General features: G+C 37.8%; 1 protein-coding gene across 2 annotated transcripts in view; it reads right to left on the bottom strand.

Moving 5' to 3' along the window:
* Positions 1 to 22,333, bottom strand: part of LOC128663451 (uncharacterized) — a 189,973-nt gene that overhangs the window by 146,111 nt on the left and 21,529 nt on the right. For both annotated transcript variants that reach the window (XM_053717782.1, XM_053717783.1), the window contains exon 4: positions 4,312 to 4,366. In XM_053717782.1, coding sequence (XP_053573757.1) covers positions 4,312 to 4,366 — 55 coding nt within the window. The remainder of the gene's footprint in view (positions 1 to 4,311; positions 4,367 to 22,333) is intronic.

Raw genomic sequence — 22,333 nt, 5'->3', positions numbered from 1 at the left:
TTATGCAAGTCAACAATTCTTAATCGTAGGTCTTCTGAGAGCTCTTTTGTGCAAAGCATCATTCATATCAGGCAATGCTTCTTGTGAAAAGCAAACCCAGAACTGGTGTGTGTTTTTTTATAGGGCAGGGCAGCTGTAACAAACACCTCCAATCTCATCTCATTGATTGGACTCCAGTTGGCTGACATCTCACTCCAATTAGCTCTTGGAGATGTCATTAGTCTAGGGGTTCACATACTTTTTCCACCTGCACTGTGAATGTTTACATGGTGTGTTCAATAAAAACATGGCAACATTTCATTCTTTGTGTGTTATAAGTTTAAGCAGACTGTGATTGTCTATTGTTGTGACTTAGATGATGATCAGATCACATTTTATGACCAATTTGTGCAGACATCCATATCATTCCAAAGGGTTCACATACTTTTTCTTGCAACTGTATATATATATATATATATATATATATATATATATATATATATATATATATATATATATATATATATATATATATATATATATATATAAAGAACAAAACGTCCTTATCCAAAAGTCCTTATCCAACAATTTAAGAGCCTACAAATCCTCAAATAGACACTACCACGGATGTCTGGAAATAATATACTGATTTATTATAATGTTAACCAGTGTGCTCAAAGTGAACAAAAGAAAAAAAACACACATTAATTGATCGAAGATACTAGCAATTCATTCATTATCTAAAGAACAGGGGTACCCAGAAAAATGTATAAATTATGTTGGCAAGTCAAAGATATATATATATAAATATATAAAAGGTTTATGAGAAAAACTTCCACATAATACGCCCTTAATATTGGACTGCAGCTTGCAAATATACGGCAACTGGTTCCTCCTGATGAAGACCTTCGCTCCCTATGTGGCCAAACTGAGAAATGTCCAAGCGGGCTAATAAACAAACAGAGAAAAGTTTTCATTCCAGTACAGCACGCTAACCTGCAACCACAAAAAGAATACTTCTGGTGGTGTTAGCGCTTGAGTGAAAGTGCTAAATAGGTTGCCACTTGTAATCTAGCCTATAGTCAGGTTATCACACTAATTAACAGCTAGATTACGAGTTTTCAGCGCTATAGGGAAATTAACGAGCACCACAAAAGCGACGTTAATTCACCTCCCTATAGCGCTGCTATTAAAAGTTTTTAAAAACCCGGCTTGTGCGGGCGATATTGTGGCGTTGAGCTCCATAAATCACCAAAATACAAGTGGTGTTTTGACGTGCTTGTGCACGATTCCCCATAGACATCAATGGGGAAAGCCGGCAAAAAAAAAGCCTAGCCCCTGCGATCCCGGAAAAAAAAAGCTCTGTAACGCAGCCCCATTGATGCCTATGGGGAAAGAAAAAGTTATGTTTAAACCTAACGCCCTAACATAAAAACCAAGTCTTAACACCCCTAATCTGCTGCCCCTAACATCGCTGCCAACTACATTACAGTTATTAACCCCTAATCTTCTGCCCCTAACATCGTCGCCACTGAAATAAAACTATTAACCCCTAATCTGCCGCCGCCAATGTCGCCACTACTATACTAAAGTTATTAACCCCTAAACCTCTGGCCTCCCACATCACTAACACTAGATAAATATATTAACCCTAAACCTAACCCTAACGTAACCCTAACCCTAAGTCTAACCCTAACCCCCCTAACTTAAATATAATTAAAATAAATCTTAATTAAACTCACAATTATTACCTAAATAATTCCTATTTAAAACTAAATACTTACCTGTAAAAAAAATCTAAGCTAGCTACAAAATAAATAATAGTTACATTGTAGCTATCTTAGGTTTTATTTTTATTTCACAGGTAAGTTTGTATTTATTTTAACTAGGTAATCTAATAGCCCTATCAAAATAAAAAAGCCAACCCAAAATAAAAAAAACCTAGCCTACACTAAACTACCAATGGCCCTTAAAAAGGCCTTTTGCGGGGCATTCCCCCAAAGAAATCCGCTCTTTTGCCTGTAAAAAAAAAATACAAACGACCCCCCAACAGTAAAACCCACCACCCACACAACCAAACTCCCCAAATAAAATGATATCTAAATAAAGCTAAGCTGACCATTGCCCTTAAAAGGGCATTTGGATGGGCATTGCCCTTAAAAGGGCATTTAGCTATTTTACATTGCCCAAAACCCTACTCTAAAAATAAAACCCACCCAATAAACCCTTAAAAAACCCTAACACTAACCCCCGATGATCCACTTACAGTTTTCGAAGACTGGACATCCATTCTCATCCAGGCAGCAGAAGTCCTCATTGAGGCCGGCAGAAGTCTTCATCCAGGCAGCATCTTCTATCTTCATCCATCCGGTGCAGAGCGGGTCCATCTTCAAGACATCCGGCGCGGAGAATCCTCTTCTTCTGATGGTCGCTGAAGAATTAAGTTTCCCTTTAAGTGACGTCATCCAAGATGGCATCCCTTACATTCCGATTGGCTGATAGAATTCTATCAGCCAATAGGAATTAAATGGGAAAAAAATCACATTGGCTGTTGCAATCAGCCAATAGGATTGAGCTTTCATCCTATTGGCTGATCCAATCAGCCAATAGGAATGAGCTTGCATTCTATTGGATGGCTATTCCAATCACTAATAGAATGCAAGCTCAATCCTATAGGCTGAAAACTGTAAGTGGATTGTCGGGGTTAGTGTGAGGTTTTTTTAAGGGGTTATTGGGTGGGTTTTATTTTTAGCTTAGGGTTTGGGCAATGTAAAAGAGCTAAATGCCCTTTTAAGGGCAATGCCCATCCTAATGCCCTTTTCAGGGCAATGGTTAGCTTAGGTTTATTTAGATAGAATTTTATTTGGGGGGGTTTGGTTGTGTGGGTGGTGGGTTTTACTGTTGGGGGGTTGTTTGTATTTTTTTACAGGTAAAAAGAGATGATTTCTTTTGGGCAATGCCCCGCAAAAGGCCCTTTTAAGGGCAGTAATTGGTTTTTATTTTTGATAATTTTGTTTTTTATGTTGTGTAATTTAGTGTTTATTTTTTTTGTAATGTAGATGATTTTATTTTATTAATTTAATTTAATTTATTTTATTTTATTGTAATGTTAGGTTTTAGTGTAAGGCAGGTTAGTTTTATTTTACAGGTAAATTTGTATTTATTTTAGCTAGTTAGTAAATTGTTAATAACTATTTACTAACTAGTCTACCTAGTTAAAATAAATACAAACTTACCTGTGAAATAAATATAAAACCTAAGCTATAACTATTAGTTATATTGTAGCTAGCTTAAGTTTTATTTTATAGGTAAGTGTGTATTTAGTTTTAAATAGGTTATTTAGATACTAATTGTAAGTTTAATTTATGATTTATTTTAATTATATTTAAGTTAGGGGGTGTTAGAGTTAGACTTAGGTTTAGGGTTACGTTAGGGTTAGGTTTAGGGGTTAATATATTTATGTAGTTATGTGGGAGGCCAGAGGTTTAGGGGTTAATAGTTTATTTTAGTATATTTCGTTGTGGGGGACTTGCGGTTTAGTGGTTTATTATTGCGGCGGTGTAGGCAGACGGCAGATTAGGGGTTAATAATCTTTAAATAGTGTTTGTGTTTTGGGAGGGTGGCGGTTTAGGGGTTAATAGGTTTATTATAGTGGCGACGATGTCGGTGGAATAGGGGTTAATACATTTTTAAGTGGCGGCGATGTTCGGAGCGGCAGATTAGGGGTTAATACATTTATTATAATGTTTGCGATGCAGGACGGCCTTGGTTTAGGGGTTAATAGGTAGTTTATGGGTGTTAGTGTACTTTTTAACACTTTAGTTATGAGTTTTATGCTACAGCTTCGTAAAATAAGACTCATAACTACTGACTTTAGATGGCGGTACGGATCTTGTCATTTTAGGCTGTACCGATCACTTTTTGGTTTTACAGCAAAACTTGTAATACCGGCGCTATGGGAGTCCCTTTGAAAAAGGACTTTTTTAAAGTGCGGTACTGACGTTGCGTGATGGCCAAAAAGGTGCGGTACACCTATTCTGACAAGACTTGTAATAGCGGCGTTAGGGAAAAATCATCGTTATGAAGCATAACGATGCTTGTTCACTCATAACGCAAAACGTGTAATCTAGCTGTAAGCTCTCTGACTTTCCATTAAAATTGAGACAGTATAATCAGCGAGTGAGTGGCTGAAGAGTGGTTGTGACATTTATATTTTTATTTTATTATGTTTATAGTAACAAATATATTTGATAACAAATAATACTAATTATCTTGAGTTCTTAGACAAAATAATATATTTCATATATAACTCCTGATATACCTTTTTCTTACCTTTATCGATAATACAACGTAATTTTGATTGCAGTATTCCATTGGATCACTGGAACTACACAACAATAACTTGTTTAGATGTTTAACATTAGTATAAGGTGGAAGCATATTATCAAACCCACCTCTCAAAACAAGAGCCCCCACATTCCAATCCCTTAGTGTTGTGTTCAATTTGTCACATTCCTTTACAATGCCATGGAAGTATGTAAGGGATGGTGAATAATTAATACGTCTAGGTTAAGTACATCTGTAAATTCTCTTTTTTTGCAGATTCAACATAAAAAATGTTTTGTTTTTTTTAATTTTATTCTCACTTTACAAATAAGAAATCAAGATATTCTTACAAATGGTGTGTTATTTTTTAATTAACATGTTTTATACATAGAAACACAGGATTAACATGTGTATGCATTTATGTATGTGTGCAAATACATACATACACATATTTACACATATGTACATACACACATACAAATATACACACATACATACAGTATGCACCTTTGAGTCCATCCCATTCAAACACCTTGACATCTACTATATCACTTTAAAACTATTTTTATACATTTATTTCAATAATAAACATATATTTTACATTTGATATGTATATACTGTATATGAGTGTAATTCTTTTTTATAATTTCCTTATAGCTCTAACACTTTACTTCAGGTCTCAAGTCACACCAGCTTTTTTAGTGCTTTTATATGTTCTACTTGAGCACAACACATAAATATACATGTATATGAGCATATACTGTACATACAGTATATATTTACTGTTTCCATAGACCGCAATGTAATTAAAGGCACTTTTCAGTGCCGTTTTTTTTTTCCAAACACCTCACTACTGCCAACTTTACCCCCAAAATACTCCCTAGTGCAGTTATTTATTAACAAATAACGATGCTGCTATAATTATTTTTTAATAAAATACACTACACTGTATTTTTGGGGCATTTGGGGCACATTTATCAAATTTACCAGAGATCTGATCTCTAGTTAATTTTATAAGCGCTAATTGCTTCTGTAAGCTCACAGTAGCAATAACCACCCACTTGTAATGGCTGATTAATTATCGCGCGCACGCAAACAATTTATTTTTATTTGATCGCACTTGGCGGTAAAATGGTGGCATACCTTAATCAATACCTTGGGTTGTCTACTTAAAAAATATATATATAGTTTTGACAGGTAATAAAAAAACAGAATTTATGCTTACCTGATAAATTACTTTCTCCAACGGTGTGTCCGGTCCACGGCGTCATCCTTACTTGTGGGATATTCTCTTCCCCAACAGGAAATGGCAAAGAGTCCCAGCAAAGCTGGCCATATAGTCCCTCCTAGGCTCCGCCCACCCCAGTCATTCGACCGATGGACAGGAGGAAATATATATAGGAGAAACCATATGGTACCGTGGTGACTGTAGTTAGAGAAAATAATTCATCAGACCTGATTAAAAAACCAGGGCGGGCCGTGGACCGGACACACCGTTGGAGAAAGTAATTTATCAGGTAAGCATAAATTCTGTTTTCTCCAACATTGGTGTGTCCGGTCCACGGCGTCATCCTTACTTGTGGGAACCAATACCAAAGCTTTAGGACACGGATGAAGGGAGGGAGCAAATCAGGTTACCTAAACGGAAGGCACCACAGCTTGCAAAACCTTTCTCCCAAAAATAGCCTCCGAAGAAGCAAAAGTATCAAATTTGTAAAATTTGGCAAAAGTGTGCAGTGAAGACCAAGTCGCTGCCTTACATATCTGGTCAACAGAAGCCTCGTTCTTGAAGGCCCATGTGGAAGCCACAGCCCTAGTGGAGTGAGCTGTGATTCTTTCAGGAGGCTGCTGTCCAGCAGTCTCATAAGCCAATCGGATGATGCTTTTAAGCCAAAAGGAAAGAGAGGTAGAAGTCGCTTTTTGACCTCTCCTTTTACCAGAATAAACAACAAACAAGGAAGATGTTTGTCTGAAATCTTTTGTAGCCTCTAAATAGAATTTTAGAGCACGGACTACGTCCAAATTGTGTAACAAACGTTCCTTCTTTGAAACTGGATTCGGACACAAAGAAGGTACAACTATCTCCTGGTTAATATTTTTGTTAGAAACAACCTTAGGAAGAAAACCAGGCTTAGTACGCAAAACCACCTTATCTGCATGGAACACCAGATAGGGCGGAGAACACTGCAAAGCAGATAACTCGGAAACTCTTCTAGCAGAAGAAATTGCAACCAAAAACAAAACTTTCCAAGATAGTAACTTAATATCTATGGAATGTAAAGGTTCAAACGGAACCCCTTGAAGAACTGAAAGAACTAGATTTAGACTCCAGGGAGGAGTCAAAGGTCTGTAAACAGGCTTGATCCTAACCAGAGCCTGAATAAATGCTTGAACATCTGGCACAGCTGCCAGTCTTTTGTGTAGTAAGACAGATAAAGCAGAGATCTGTCCCTTTAGAGAACTTGCAGATAATCCTTTCTCCAAACCTTCTTGTAGAAAGGAGAGAATCTTAGGATTTTTTATCTTATTCCATGGGAATCCTTTGGATTCACACCAACAGATATATCTTTTCCATATTTTATGGTAAATCTTTCTAGTTACCGGTTTTCTGGCCTGAACCAGAGTATCTATCACAGAATCTGAAAACCCACGCTTCTATAGAATCAAGCGTTCAATCTCCAAGCCGTCAGCTGGAGGGAGACCAGATTTGGATGTTCGAATGGACCCTGAACAAGAAGGTCCTGTCTCAAAGGTAGCTTCCATGGTGGAGCTGATGACATATTCACCAGGTCTGCATACCAAGTCCTGCGTGGCCACGCAGGAGCTATCAAGATCACCGAGGCCCTCTCCTGATTGATCCTGGCTACCAGCCTGGGAATGAGAGGAAACGGTGGAAATACATAAGCTAGGTTGAAGGTCCAAGGTGTTACTAGTGCATCTACTAGAGTGGCCTTGGGATCCCTGGATCTGGACCCGTAGCAAGGAACATTGAAGTTCTGACGAGACGCCATCAGATCCATGTCTGGAATGCCCCATAATTGAGTTATTTGGGCAAAGATCTCCGGATGGAGTTCCCACTCCCCCGGATGTAATGTCTGACGACTCAGAAAATCCGCCTCCCAGTTTTCCACACCTGGGATGTGGATCGCAGACAGGTGGCAGGAGTGATCCTCCACCCATTGAATTATTTTGGTCACTTCTTTCATCGCCAGGGAACTCCTTGTTCCCCCCTGATGATTGATATACGCAACGGTCGTCATGTTGTCTGATTGGAACCTTATGAATCTGGCCTTTGCTAGCTGAGGCCAAGCCCTGAGAGCATTGAATATCGCTCTCAGTTCCAGAATGTTTATCGGGAGAAGAGACTCTTCCCGAGACCATAGACCCTGAGCTTTCAGGGATTCCCAGACCGCGCCCCAGCCCACTAGACTGGCGTCGGTCGTGACAATGACCCACTCTGGTCTGCGGAAGCTCATTCCCTGGGACAGATGGTCCAGGGTCAGCCACCAACGGAGTGAATCTTTGTTCTTCTGATCTACTTGAATCATTGGAGACAAGTCTGTATAGTCCCCATTCCACTGTTTGAGCATGCACAGTTGTAATGGTCTTAGATGAATTCGTGCAAAAGGAACTATGTCCATTGCTGCAACCATCAACCCTACTACTTCCATGCACTGCGCTATGGAAGGACGAGGAACAGAATGAAGCACTTGACAAGAGCTTAGAAGTTTTGATTTTCTGACCTCTGTCAGAAAAATCCTCATTTCTAAGGAATCTATTATTGTTCCCAAGAAGGGAACTCTTGTTGACGGAGACAGAGAACTTTTTTCTATGTTCACCTTCCATCCGTGTGATCTGAGAAAGGCTAGAACGATGTCTGTATGAGCCTTTGCTTTTGACAGGGACGACGCTTGTATTAGAATGTCGTCCAAGTAAGGTACTACTGCAATGCCCCTCGGTCTTAGAACCGCTAGAAGGGACCCTAGCACCTTTGTGAAAATCCTGGAGCAGTGGCTAACCCGAATGGGAGGGCCACAAACTGGTAATGCTTGTCCAGAAAAGCAAACCTTAGGAACTGATGATGTTCTTTGTGGATAGGAATATGTAGGTACGCATCCTTTAGATCCACGGTAGTCATAAATTGACTTTCCTGGATAGTGGGTAGAATCGTTCGAATGGTTTCCATCTTGAACGATGGTACCCTGAGAAATTTGTTTAGGATCTTCAAATCCAAAATTGGTCTGAAAGTTCCCTCTTTTTTGGGAACTACGAACAGATTGGAATAAAATCCCATTCCTTGTTCCTTTATTGGAACTGGGTGTATCACTCCCATCTTTAACAGGTCTTCTACACAATGTAAGAATGCCTGTCTCTTTATTTGGTTTGAGGATAAGTGAGACATGTGGAACCTTCCCCTTGGGGGTAGTTCCTTGAATTCCAGGAGATAACCTTGAGAAACTATTTCTAGCGCCCAGGGATCCTGAACATCTCTTGCCCAAGCCTGAGCAAAGAGAGAGAGTCTGCCCCCCACTAGATCCGGTCCCGGATCGGGGGCTACTCCTTCATGCTGTTTTGTTAGCAGCGGCAGGCTTCTTGGCCTGCTTGCCCTTGTTCCAGCCTTGCATCGGTTTCCAGGCTGGTTTGGGTTGTGAGGCATTACCCTCTTGCTTAGAGGATGCAGAATTAGAGGCCGGTCCGTTCCTGAAATTGCGAAAGGAACAAAAATTAGACTTATTTTTAGCCTTGAAAGACCTATCTTGTGGGAGGGCGTGGCCCTTTCCCCCAGAGATGTCTGAAATAATCTCTTTCAATTCTGGTCCAAATAGAGTTTTACCTTTGAAAGGGATGTTAAACAATTTTGTCTTGGATGACACATCCGCTGACCAAGACTTTAGCCAAAGCGCTCTGCGCGCCACGATAGCAAACCCTGAATTTTTCGCCGCTAATCTAGCTAATTGCAAAGAAGGCATCTAAAATAAAAGAGTTAGCCAATTTAATTGCGTGAACTCTGTCCATAACCTCCTCATATGGAGTCTCTCTACTGAGCGACTTTTCTAGTTCCTCGAACCAGAACCACGCTGCTTTAGTGACAGGAACAATGCACGAAATTGGTTGTAGAAGGTAACCTTGCTGTACAAAAATCTTTTTAAGCAAACCTTCCAATTTTTTATCCATAGGATCTTTGAAAGCACAACTATCTTCGATAGGAATAGTAGTGCGTTTGTTTAGAGTAGAAACTGCCCCCTCGACCTTAGGGACTGTCTGCCATAAGTCCTTTCTGGGGTCGACCATAGGAAATAATTTCTTAAATATAGGGGGGGGAACAAAAGGTATGCCGGGCTTTTCCCACTCCTTATTTACTATGTCCGCCACCCGCTTGGGTATAGGAAAAGCGTCGGGGTGCACCGGAACCTCTAGGAACTTGTCCATCTTGCATAATTTCTCTGGAATGACCAAGTTGTCACAATCATCCAGAGTAGATAACACCTCCTTAAGCAGTGCGCGGAGATGTTCTAATTTAAATTTAAATGTCACAACATCAGGTTCAGCTTGTTGAGAAATGTTTCCTGAATCTGAAATTTCTCCATCTGACAAAACCTCCCTCATGGTCCCTTCAGATTGGTGTGAGGGTATGACAGAACAATTATCATCAGCGCCCTCCTGCTCTTCAGTGTTTAAAACAGAGCAATCGCGCTTTCTCTGATAAGTAGGCATTTTGGATAAAATATTTGCTATGGAGTTATCCATTACAGCCGTTAATTGTTGCATGGTAATAAGCATTGGCGCACTAGATGTACTAGGGGCCTCCTGCGTGGGCAAAACTGGTGTAGACACAGTAGGGGATGATGTAGTATCATGTTTACTCCCCTCATCTGAGGAATCATCTTGGGCAATTTCATTATCTGTGGCAGTACTGTCCTTACTTTGTTTGGACGCTATGGCACAATTATCACATAAATTTAAATGGGGAGACACATTGGCTTTCATACATATAGAACATAGCTTATCTGAAAGTACAGACATGTTAAACAGGCTTAAACTTGTCAACAAAGCACAAAAAACGTTTTAAAACAAAACCATTACTGTCTCTTTAAATTTTAAACAGAAACCACTTTATTACTGAATATGTGAAAAAGTATGAAGGAATTGTTCAAAAATTACCAAAATTTCACCACAGTGTCTTAAAGCATTAATAGTATTGCACACCAAATTCCCTATACAGTCCCAGCTATAGTCTTTGCTGAGACCCAACCAAGCCCAGAGGGGAATACAATACCAATCGACGCCTTCTAGAAACTTTTCCAGCAACTTTCAGATCCTCACACATGCATCTGCATGCCCTGCTCTCAAAAAACAACTGCTCAGTAATGGCGCGAAAATGAGGCTCAGTCTACAACTAGGAAGGCCCTCTGACTGGAAAAGGTGTCTAACACAGTGCCTGCCGTTTAATAAACGTTCCCCAAGTTTATAAATGCAAATTGTTAGCATAAATATGAATAAAATGCCCAAATAAAGCAATCGATTTAGCCCATAAAAATGTCTACCAGTTTTTTAGCCCATAATAAGCCCTTTATTCTGTTTGTTTGACTAAGAAAATGGCTTACCGGTCCCCATGAGGGGAAATGACAGCCTTCCAGCATTACATCGTCTTGTTAGAAATATGGCTAGTCATACCTTAAGCAGAAAAGTCTGCTAACTGCTTCCCCCAACTGAAGTTACTTCATCTCAACAGTCCTATGTGGAAACAGCAATCGATTTTAGTTACTGTCTGCTAAAATCATCTTCCTCTCACAAACAGAAATCTTCATCCTTTTCTGTTTCAGAGTAAATAGTACATACCAGCACTATTTTAAAATAACAAACACTTGATAGAAGAATAAAAACTACATTTAAACACCAAAAAACTCTTAACCATCTCCGTGGAGATGTTGCCTGTGCAACGGCAAAGAGAATGACTGGGGTGGGCGGAGCCTAGGAGGGACTATATGGCCAGCTTTGCTGGGACTCTTTGCCATTTCCTGTTGGGGAAGAGAATATCCCACAAGTAAGGATGACGCCGTGGACCGAACACACCAATGTTGGAGAAAAGCTCTATTTCTGTTTAAATGGAGTGATAGCAAAAATGCTAAAAAATTCTCCGGTATTTTGGGAAAGTTTTTCTCCGAAAGTCCCAGCAGTGAAGGAGTTAAATACTTTTCCTATTTTCTTCTATTCTAATTTGCTAAGTTCTCTTGGCATCCTTTGTTGAAAAGCATACCTAGGTAGGCTCAGATGCATGGCGCTAGCTGCTGATTGGTGGCTGCACATGAATACCTCATTATTGGTTTACCTATGTGTTTAGCTAGCTCCCAGTAGTGCATTGCAGCTCCTTAAATAAAGGATACCAAGAGGCATACGACTTATAATAGAGGTAAATTGGAAAGTTGTTTAAAATATATGCTCTATGGAATCACAAAAGAAAAATTTTGAGTATTATGTCCTTTAATGTGAATGGAATTCATGACTGTAGACAAATAATAAAAATAAGATATGACAGTTTGCAATAGGACACATTAAGATTTGTACACTAAGAACTGACCTACAGGTATCAAAACAGCTGATTTTTAAAAATAAACATTTGAACTACATGTTTCATTAAATTCCTGTCAAATTATACAAATGATTTTGCAAAAAATAAACAGTTAGTTTACGAGTTTTGAGCGCTATAGGGAAATAAACGAGCGCCACAAAAGCATTGTTATTTCACCTCCCTATAGCGCTGCTATTACAGGTTTACAAAAAGCAGGCTTGTGGGGGCAATATGGTGGCGTTGAGCTCCATACTGCAGCAAAATACAAGCGCTGCTTTGACGTGCTTGTGCATGATTTCCCCATAGACATCAATGAGGAGAGCCGGGAAAAAAAGAAGCCTAACACCTGCGATTGTGGAAACAAAAGCTCCGTAACGCAGCCCCAGTGATGTCTATGGGGAAAGAAAAAGTTATGTTTAAACCTAACACACTAACATAAAAACCACGTCTAAACACCCCTAATCTGCTGCCCCTAACATCACCGCCACCTACATTACAGTTATTAACCCCTAATCTGCCGCCCCCGATATCTCTGTCACCTACATACAGTTATTAACCCCTAATCTGCCGCCCCCCTGATATCGACGTCACCTACATACACTTATTAGCCCCTAATCTGCTTCCCCTAACATCGCCGCCACCTAAATTACAGTTATTAACCCCTAATTTATTGCCCCCGACATCATCTATACCTACATAAAGTTATTAACCCCTAATCTGCCACCCCTAACATCGCCGCCACCTACATTACACTTATTAACCCCTAATCTGCCAATGTCGCCGCCACTATACTAAAGTTATTAACCCCTAAACCTCTGGCCTCCCACATCACTAACACTACATAAATATATTAATCCCTAAACCTAACCCTAACGTAACCCTGAACCTAACCCTAACCACCCCTAACTTAAACATAATTAAAATAAATCTAAATTAAACTTACAATTATTACCTAAATAATTCCTATTTAAAACTAAATACAAACTTACCTATAAAATATAACTAATAGTTGCATTGTAGCTATCTTAGGTTTTATTTTTATTTTACAGGTAAGTTTATATTTATTTTAACTAGGTAGACTGGTTAGTAAATAGTTATTAACTATTTACTAACTACCTATTTCAAATAAATAAAAATTTACCTGTAAAATAAAACCTAACCTTCCTTACAATAAAACCTAACATTACAATAAAAAAACTAAATTAATTAAATACCATTATCTAAATTACAAAAAAATTAAACACTAAATTACACAAAATAAAAAACAAAATGATCAAAAATAAAAATGAATTACACCTAATCTAATAGCCCTATCAAAATAAAATAAACCCTAGCCTACACTAAACTACCAATGGCCCTTAAAAGGGCCTTTTGCAAGGCATTGCCCCAAAGAAATCAGCTCTTTTACCTGTAAAAAAAAAATACAAACAATGCCCCAACAGTAAAACCCACCACCCACACAACCAAATCTACCAAATAAAAACCTATCTAAATAAACCTAAGCTAAACATTGCCATGAAAAGGGCATTTGGATGGGTATTGCCCTTAAAAGGGCATTTAGCTCTTTTACATTGCCCAAAACCCTAATCTAAAAATAAAACCCACCCAATAAACCCTTAAAAAAACCTAACACTAACCCCTGACGATCCCCTTACAGTTTTTGAAGACCGGACATCCATCCTCATCCAGACGAAAGAAGTCTTCATCCAAGCAGGCAGAAGTCCTCCTCAAAGCCGGCAGAAGTCTTCATCCAAGTGGGCAGAAGTCCTCCTCGAAGCCGGCAGAAGTCTTCATCCATCTGGTGCGGAGAGGGTTCATCTTCAAGACATCCGGCGCGGAGCATCCTCTTCTTAAGAAATCCATTGGAAAATCAACTTTCCCTTTAAGTGACATCATCCAAGATGGCCTCCCTTACATTCTGATTGGCTGATAGAATTCTATCAGCCAATAGGAATTAATGGTGAAAAAATCCTATTGGCTGTTGCAAACAGCCAATAGGATTGAGCTTTCATCCTATTAGCTAATCTAATCAGACAATAGAATGAGACCTCAATTATATTGGCTGATTGGATCAGCCAATAGGATGAAAGCTCATTCCTATTAGCTGATTGCAACAGCCAATAGGATTTTTTCACCTTTAATTCCTATTGGCTGCTAGAATTCTATCAGCCAATCGGAATGTAAGGGACGCCATCTTGGATGATGTCACTTAAAGGGAAACTTCATTTTCCAGCATATTTCTAAAGAAGAGGAAGCTCCGCACCGGATGTCTTGTAGATGGACCCGCTCCGCGCCGCATGGATGAAGATAGAAGATGCCGTCTGGATGAAGACTTCTGCCCGCTTGGATGAAGATTTCTGCCCGCTTCGAGGAGGACTTCTGCCCGCTTGGATGAAGACTTCTGCCGGCTTTGATGAGGTCTTCTGCCCGCTTGGATGAAGACTTCTGCCGCTTGGATGAGGATGGATGTCCGGTCTTCGAAAACTGTAAGTGAATCGTCGGGGGTTAGTGTTAGGTTTTTTTAAGGGTTTATTGGGTGGGGTTTTTTTTAGATTAGGGTTTTGGGCAATCTAAAAAGAGCTAAATGCAATTTTAAGGACAATGGTTAGTTTAGGTTTATTTAGATAGGTTTTTATTTGGGGGTGTTTGGTTGGGTGGGTGGTGGGTTTTATTGCTGGGGGTTGGTTTTTTTACAGGTAAAAGAGCTGATTTCTTTGGGGCAATGCCCAGCAAAAGGCCCTTTTTAAGAGCCATTGGCAGTTTAGTGTAGGCTAGGGTTTTTTTTTATTTTAGGTGAACATTTTAATTTTGATAGGGCTATCAGATTAGGTGTAATTTGTTTTTATTTTTGATAATTTAGTTTTTTATTTTGTGTAATTTAGTGTTTATTTTTTTGTAATGTAGATAATTGTATTTAATTTATTTTATTTTATTGTAATGTTTGGTTTTATTGTAAGGCAGGTTAGGTTTAATTTTACAGGTAAGTTTGTATTTATTTTAACTAGGTAGCTAGTAAATAGTAAATAACTATTTACTAACTAGTCTACTAGTCTAGGTAAAATAAATACAAACTTACCTGTGAAATAAAAATAAAACCTAAGATAGCTACAATGTAACTATTAGTTATATTGTAGCTAGCTTAGGTTTTATTTTACAGGTAAGTATGTATTTATAGGAATTATTTACGTAATAATTGTAAGGTTTATTTAGCTTTAGTTTAATTATATTTAAGTTAGGGGGTGTTAGGCTTAGACTTAAGGTTAGGGGTTAATATATTTATGTAGAGTTAGTGATGTGGGAGGCCAGAGGTTTAGGGGTTAATAGTTTATTTTATTATATTTCGTTGTGAGGGGCTTGCGGTTTAGTGGTTAATAGGTTTATTATTGTGGCGGTGGATGGCAGATTAGGGGTTAATAATATTTAAATAGTGTTTGCAATGCGGGAGTGTGGTGGTTTAGGGGTTAATAGGTTAATTATAGTGGCGACGATGTCGGGGAGTGGCGGAATAGGGGTTAATTCATTTTTTAAGTGGTGGCGATGTCCGGAGCAGCAGATTAGGGGTTAATAACTTTAATAGTGTTTGCGATGCGGGAGGGACTCGATTTAGGGGTTAATAGGTAGTTTATGGGTGTTAGTGTACTTTTTAACACTTTAGTTATGAGTTTTATGGTACAGCTTTGTAACGTAAAACTCATAAGTTATAACTACTGACTTAAGATGGCTCACTTTTTGGCCTCCCAGGCAAACTTGTAATACCGGCGCTTTGAAAGTCCCATTAAAAAAGGACTTTTTTAAAAGTGCGGTACTGACTTTGCGTGGCGGCCAAAAAGGTGTGCGGTACACCTATACCTGCAAGACTTGTAATAGCTGCGTTAGGGAAAAAGCAGCGTTATGAAGCATAACAATGCTTTTTTACTCATAACGCAAAACTCGTAATCTATCTGAAAATTTCTTCTAAATTATGGGCTAGATTACGAGTGGAGTGCAAACATTTGTACCCAACCAATAAGGGGCTTGAGCGCAATCGCAATTTACACTAGAATGATTACCCCAACTTAAGAGCTCTGGTTAACTGTTTTGTGAAACTAAAACATTGCGCAAAGCACATAAAAAAATACATTACAAAGTATAGTTACACTCATACTAACAGTAGCTAATATATATATCTACATATGTGTACATATGTGTTGATGTATTTACAATTATATATATATATATATATATATATATATATATATATATATATATATATATATATATATATATATATATATATATATATAAAGTCCAGCAAAGAGCACTCTCACCTTACAATTAGCTGCCAGGGTACCAGTGGTTAAATACAAGGAATATAAGGAGGCACTAACTGGTCTTTTTCAAATGTGGTTTAATAGAACAAGTGTGACGTTTTGGGGCCTTTATTGAGCCTCGTCAGTGAGGTGTAGCCATATCCCTCTAAGCACACTGAGCAAGGAGTCCAGCGCTGGACTGACCGTAAAAGGCAGGATCAGACTGATATACTATAGGAAAGTTCTTCTCTGTGAAAAACATTTCTGAGCTAAAAGAAGCTGCACCCAGGTGGTAAATCACCATAGGACAATGTTATTGAGACAGTTGTTCGTTCCTGTGAGTGTGTTTCTCTCTGTGTGTATTTAGTCTCCCTATGGGAAAAAGGGGCAACCAGACGTGGACTCCTTGCTCAGTGTGCTTAGAGGAATATGGCTACACCTACTGACGAGGCTGAAAATATTGTCTGGGGTTGCTGTGTTCCTTGTTTATGTCATGATATGAGGACTGTTATGTGTTTAAGGACAATAATCCAAATGTCCTCCTTTATCTTCATTACATTGACGATTTGTTGATAATATGGGGTGGAAGTGAGTCAGAACTTAATTCTTGGTATGAACAACTTAATAACAATTTATCAAATGTACAATTTAAAATGTTATATGATAATGAGCAGATTAAATTTCTGGATCTTTGTATTTATAAGAAACATTTAGGGGATCATTGTAAGTTAAACACTAAACTTTTCTCTAAGCCACACAGACAGAAATAAACTGTTAAAGTTTCAGAGCTTTTATCCCCCACAGTTGAAAATGGGTATCTTAAAGTCCCAACTATTGAGAGCAATCAGAAATAATACTGAGAATTCAAATAAACAAGATAAGTTGCTTGCCAGGGGTTATAAATTAAAAGATATCATGAGAGTCTGGGTGATATTGAACATTTTGACAAACAAAATGGAATTACCTTCATTTTATTACTACATACACACCAGCAAGCAATCTGGTTAAAAACATTTTGGCAAATAATTGGTATATTCTTGCAGAGGAACCAACTTTACCATTTAAAAATTTTAAACCCCCATGCATGGGCTATAAAAAAGGCAGAAGCCTACAGTCCATGATTGTTAAACATGAATTACATTTTGACATGCAAACCTGGTTTACCCAAGAAAAAGATGGGGTGTTACAAATGCGACAAATTACTGGCGAGACTTTGAGGCACCCGTACAAAATTCAACATTATTCCATTAGACACAGGCTTACATGCTCTTCAGATTTTGTTATTTATGTCATCATTTGTCCCTTTGGGAAATATTATGTTGGCAAGACCTGTACCTCGTTCAGGGTACATCTTGCCAATCATAAGAGTGTCATCAGAGCAGCCTACAAAAATAATGAGAGTGAGCAACCTCTAGCACGTCATTTTTTAAAATATGGTCACACCATTTCTATGATCAGAACAATATTAATAGACAGGGTTCCCCCACTTAGAAAAGGGGGTAATAGGAATGAGGAACTTTTAAAGAGAGAGGCTCGGTGGATACACCAACTTGGCACAATGTGCCTAAAAGCCATAATACCCAATTAGATGTATCCCTGTTCTATTAACAATATCTCATGAGTCACATGCCACTTATTTGAACACTGTGTTGGCCTAGTAACAGTTTTTGAGTCTCTAGGGACCGCTCTTACATATTTACATGCTTTAAATCAGTACAAAAATGTGTCCATACATGCTTTTTCATTGAACATAGGGTTAATCAAAACTGGTCTGGGGTTCCTTTACAAGTTCTGGACTGCAGTTTGAATACATGCAATTACAGACTGTTATTGGATAGTTTAGTTTTATTTAGTTAGCCCTATTTGTGTTCTTCTTATAACGTGTTATCAATTTTACACCTTTGCTTTAAATGTCATATGCATTTCATAATAAGACTTGAGGTCCACTCTTATATAACCCATAATTAGCAAAAATGTTTGTATATATGTTGTTTACTGAGAGAGCAGGGATTCGTATGTTAACTTCTTTTGTTATTATATGTGGATAAATTGTGTTATGACCGTCTCAAGTTGAACATGTTTTGGGTCTCATTATAATCTCTGTAGCGAGAGTCTGCAACTTGAGAGTATTTCTCTATTTCAGGATTGGTCAGTTAGGTCACACAGCTCTGAATTAGTTGGCCTATCTCTGAACATAGCCCTACATTGGCTATTTCAAATCGGAGCAGTCAGTTTTTAGCTATACTCCTTCCTGAATGACGGCATGAGAAGCCGTATTGGCTAAATGCTAAGGTAGCTATTCTTTGTGCATCTGTATCATTTACACTCCTGGTGAGATAATTTTAACATCTCTATTTGTGCTTTATACATTTGTAAATATTCTGTTTGTTAAATATATATATAGTGAATGCTGCTGGATATAATGGCACTGATATGTATATATGTCTGTGCATATATTTTAACTTTATAATTAAGGATTAAAATAATATATTTTGTACTTTTTGTGTGATTTTGGTGGGGTTTTACCTGGGTTCATTAAAAATTATTATATAAGAATCAAATGTGCACAGTGTTTGTAGCACCTTGGAATAACATATTGTATGTTTAAATTATAGATTGTCTTGAAAAAGGCTGTCTGTATCAGCCGAAAAAACTACTTGTAAATTATTTGATTTATACAAACAAAGAAAACTTTTATCATTGGAAAGACCTGTTAGTGCCCTCCTGTACACCTTTTGTTTATGTGAAAAAATAAAGGAGCCGCCTGGGCAATTTAAACAAAATAGAAGAGTGAGTGCATGTTGTGTATGGATGAAATATAGAGGTCCTTGATGGATTAAATACATTGCACCCTCCAGAAGAAAGAACTCTACCATTGCCCTTCATTTGATTGGGATCTAGCACTTTGATAAGTGTATTGCTTTTAAATATTTCCAGTATACATTGATATATGCCCCATGTTGGTATGTTAAACATCATATACAGTGATCTCATCATGGATCATTCAAATCCACACATTGGTAGTGCTATACCCTCGTTTACACAAGAGACAGATGAAGATGAGGCCTTATTTGCTTATACTGATGAGGATGCATAAAGCACTTTACAGGCCTATGATGGGCAAAAAATTGGAGAATCTCCTCTCAACCTATTCCATAGGCTATTGAATATAAAAAAGAAAGAAGTGGATTACACTCTACACTCAAACTATTTTGTGGATTACTATAAAAGAAACATATCCCACAAGGCTTTTGAATTAAAAATATGCCCACCATTGGACATAATAATGTTGAATTTTGCAAAAGAAGGTGTCATATTATGGACTGGGTACTTCTAGTCATAGAGGAAGTTACAAGGTTGAAAAGAATTATTAAAACTGAAATTGATATGGTTGAATCTGATAAAATTGGTTGCTTAACCAGTGATTGCATCGAGGACTGGCTTGGCAAGTTAAAAACACAGATAGACAAATACAGACAGGAGCTTATTAATTTTAAGAATAAAAAGCTACATACCATTGAAACTGATTATAAAGAAAAACGTGTTTATCCTTGGTTAAGTGGTAAGCCTACATATCACCGTAGAAGGTTTAGGGACAAACGCTCTTAACAAAATATGCTCACAGTCGATACCAGTGGGGGTGATTCAAGTGGACAGGAAGGCACTAGTAACTCTATACACACTAAAGAGAGTGCAAACCAGATCACACATTAGATAATTTTCACACTCAAAAAAGGAAGTAGGAAAAGATCTAGCAACCACATCAGACAGGGGGGGGGGCTACAAAAAGTCCCAAAATATAACTTCTGAATGTGCAGTCATAAATCTTAGTAGCAGGGTACTCACAAAACAATAAATTTCATTGCTCAATAAAGGGCTGAACTATGAGCCGACTCCTAAAATTATCATTATTATTCTTTATTTATAAAGCGCCAACTGATTCTGCAGCGCTGTCCATGGGAGAAACAATACAATAAAAGACAAAATTTTACAGACTGATACAGGGGAAATTGAGGGCCCTCTTCCTGTGGGAACTTACAATCTAGATAAAAGTGATTACTTTGAGATTTAAATTGACCTGGCCAGGTTTCATGCCAGCTTAAACTTAAGGATATGTTTCAAAAATCAAACAAAAACATTGCTCAAGGTGATACCAAATTTAAGATCAAATCAAGGTTTGAACCAACTAATACACATTCCTCTATTAAAACCTATACTTCCCTACGTGAAGTTCAAATTAATAAAGAATGTTGTTCTCTTACTCAGCAACATGATAATATGGGGAGCAGGAGTGGCAAGCTGTTTCCAGCTTACGGGATGACGAGTCTATTGTCATTCATGCCGCCGACAAAGGTGGTGCCATTGTCATCCTGGACCACTCATATTATAGGAAGGCAGCAATAAAGTGGATTATAAGTTTTATTTAAGCACTTTACTTAATCATGCAATAAAAATACTGATACAAAGTACCCTTATATACCCTACCACCACCAGGGAGCAGTTAAATAATATTTACAAAATTAACTCTTTCACAACCAAAATTTTGGATTTATGACACAATGTGGTACTATGTAACCTTACTCAAAGCAGCAATTTTTTATCTATAGGCTAAAGCATAAACCCATAATTAAATGCAAACAATAATCATCAGAAGATATAAAAATACAAATTACAAGAAAAATTTACAAGACAGATTTTCAAGAAGAGTTTTTTTCTTATATGTACATTCATAAAAATACAGAAAGATCCCAATCCCTATTCATGCCATCTGGTTCCATGGTACCTAGTTCATATATCTAAAAAACTCCCTTTGTTTTAACAAGAGGTCTCTATCACCTCCTCTTCTAGGTTTAGGGATATATTCAATGATTTGAAACTGAAGCTCATTAACAGCATGGCCCATTTTGGAAAAATGACAGGATACAGGTGCAAGTTTATTATGTGTCCTAACCATACTTTTATGCTCAATGATCCTATCCTTAATAGACCTAGAGGTCTCACCCACATAGCCCCGCCAACAAGGACATTTAACCAAATAAATTAGATATTGGGTATTACAAGAATGAAACCCTTTTTTATAGAATATTTTTTACTAGACTAAGGATGAGAAAAAAAAATATCCCTTAATCATGTTCCCACAGCAGGAACAACAGAGGCACGGAAAAAAAACATTGTTTTTGCTAGTCAGATACCTTTGTTTATCTACAACAGTAGTAGAGCCAATATCAGCCCTAATTAATTTTTGATGGATGTTAGCACCTCGTTTAAAGGCCAGCATCAGAGCATCTACAGGTATACTCAGGTATATCAGGGTTACATTTAACTAAATTGCCCCAATGGTTTTTAATGATATTTTGTATCAAATAACTTTGAGAGTTGTATTCAGAGACAAAGACTATCCGCCAACTTTTTAGATTCTTAACAGGGCCTTTCTTATTACCCAACAAGCTCTCTCTAGAAAAAGATGACTATGTTCATTTCTTGTTCAACCAAAGTCTGCGGATAACTGGTCCCTCATTTCCCTAAGTCTTAGATCAAACAACCTCTTATTCATAACAATTCTACGGACCCTCAGTAATTGGCTCTGGGGAAGAGCTTTTAAAAGGTCTAAAGGGTGAGCACTATCAAAATGAAGAATGCTATTATGGTCAGTAGACTTCCTAAATAAATCCACTTTTAGAAGGTTATCTACTTTAATGATCTTGGTGTCTAGAAACACCAAATCCTCCTCGCTATAGGTAAGTTTAAATTTTAGATGGAAAGTTGAACTGTTCAAATCATTTACAAAAGCAATCAGGGTTCCAACTTCGCCCAACCAAATTCCAAAGACATCATCGATGTAGCGCCACCAACAGGTGCCACATCGAATGAACTCCAAATTGGAAAAAACAAATTTCTCTACAAACATATTCATTAGCAAATTGGCATAATTAGGGGTGATGTTGGAACCCATTGCTGTACCTTGTACCTGTAAAAAATACCCGTCCTGGAACAAAAAATAATTGTGGTATAAAACAAATTCCAGTAATTGAATAAAGAAGTCAGTCTGGGCAGTAGAAAAATCACTGCTGTTGATCAAAACAGCTTTAACAAGCCCCACACCACTAACATGACATGATTGATGGAAGTGTATAAACTTTCAACATCAAGGCTAAAGAGAATAAATTTA

The sequence above is a fragment of the Bombina bombina genome, chromosome 6 (genome assembly GCF_027579735.1).
Source record: "Bombina bombina isolate aBomBom1 chromosome 6, aBomBom1.pri, whole genome shotgun sequence".
NCBI lineage: Eukaryota > Metazoa > Chordata > Amphibia > Anura > Bombinatoridae > Bombina > Bombina bombina.
Note: the sequence above shows the minus strand (reverse complement) of the source record. Positions and strands in the feature narration are given on the sequence as shown.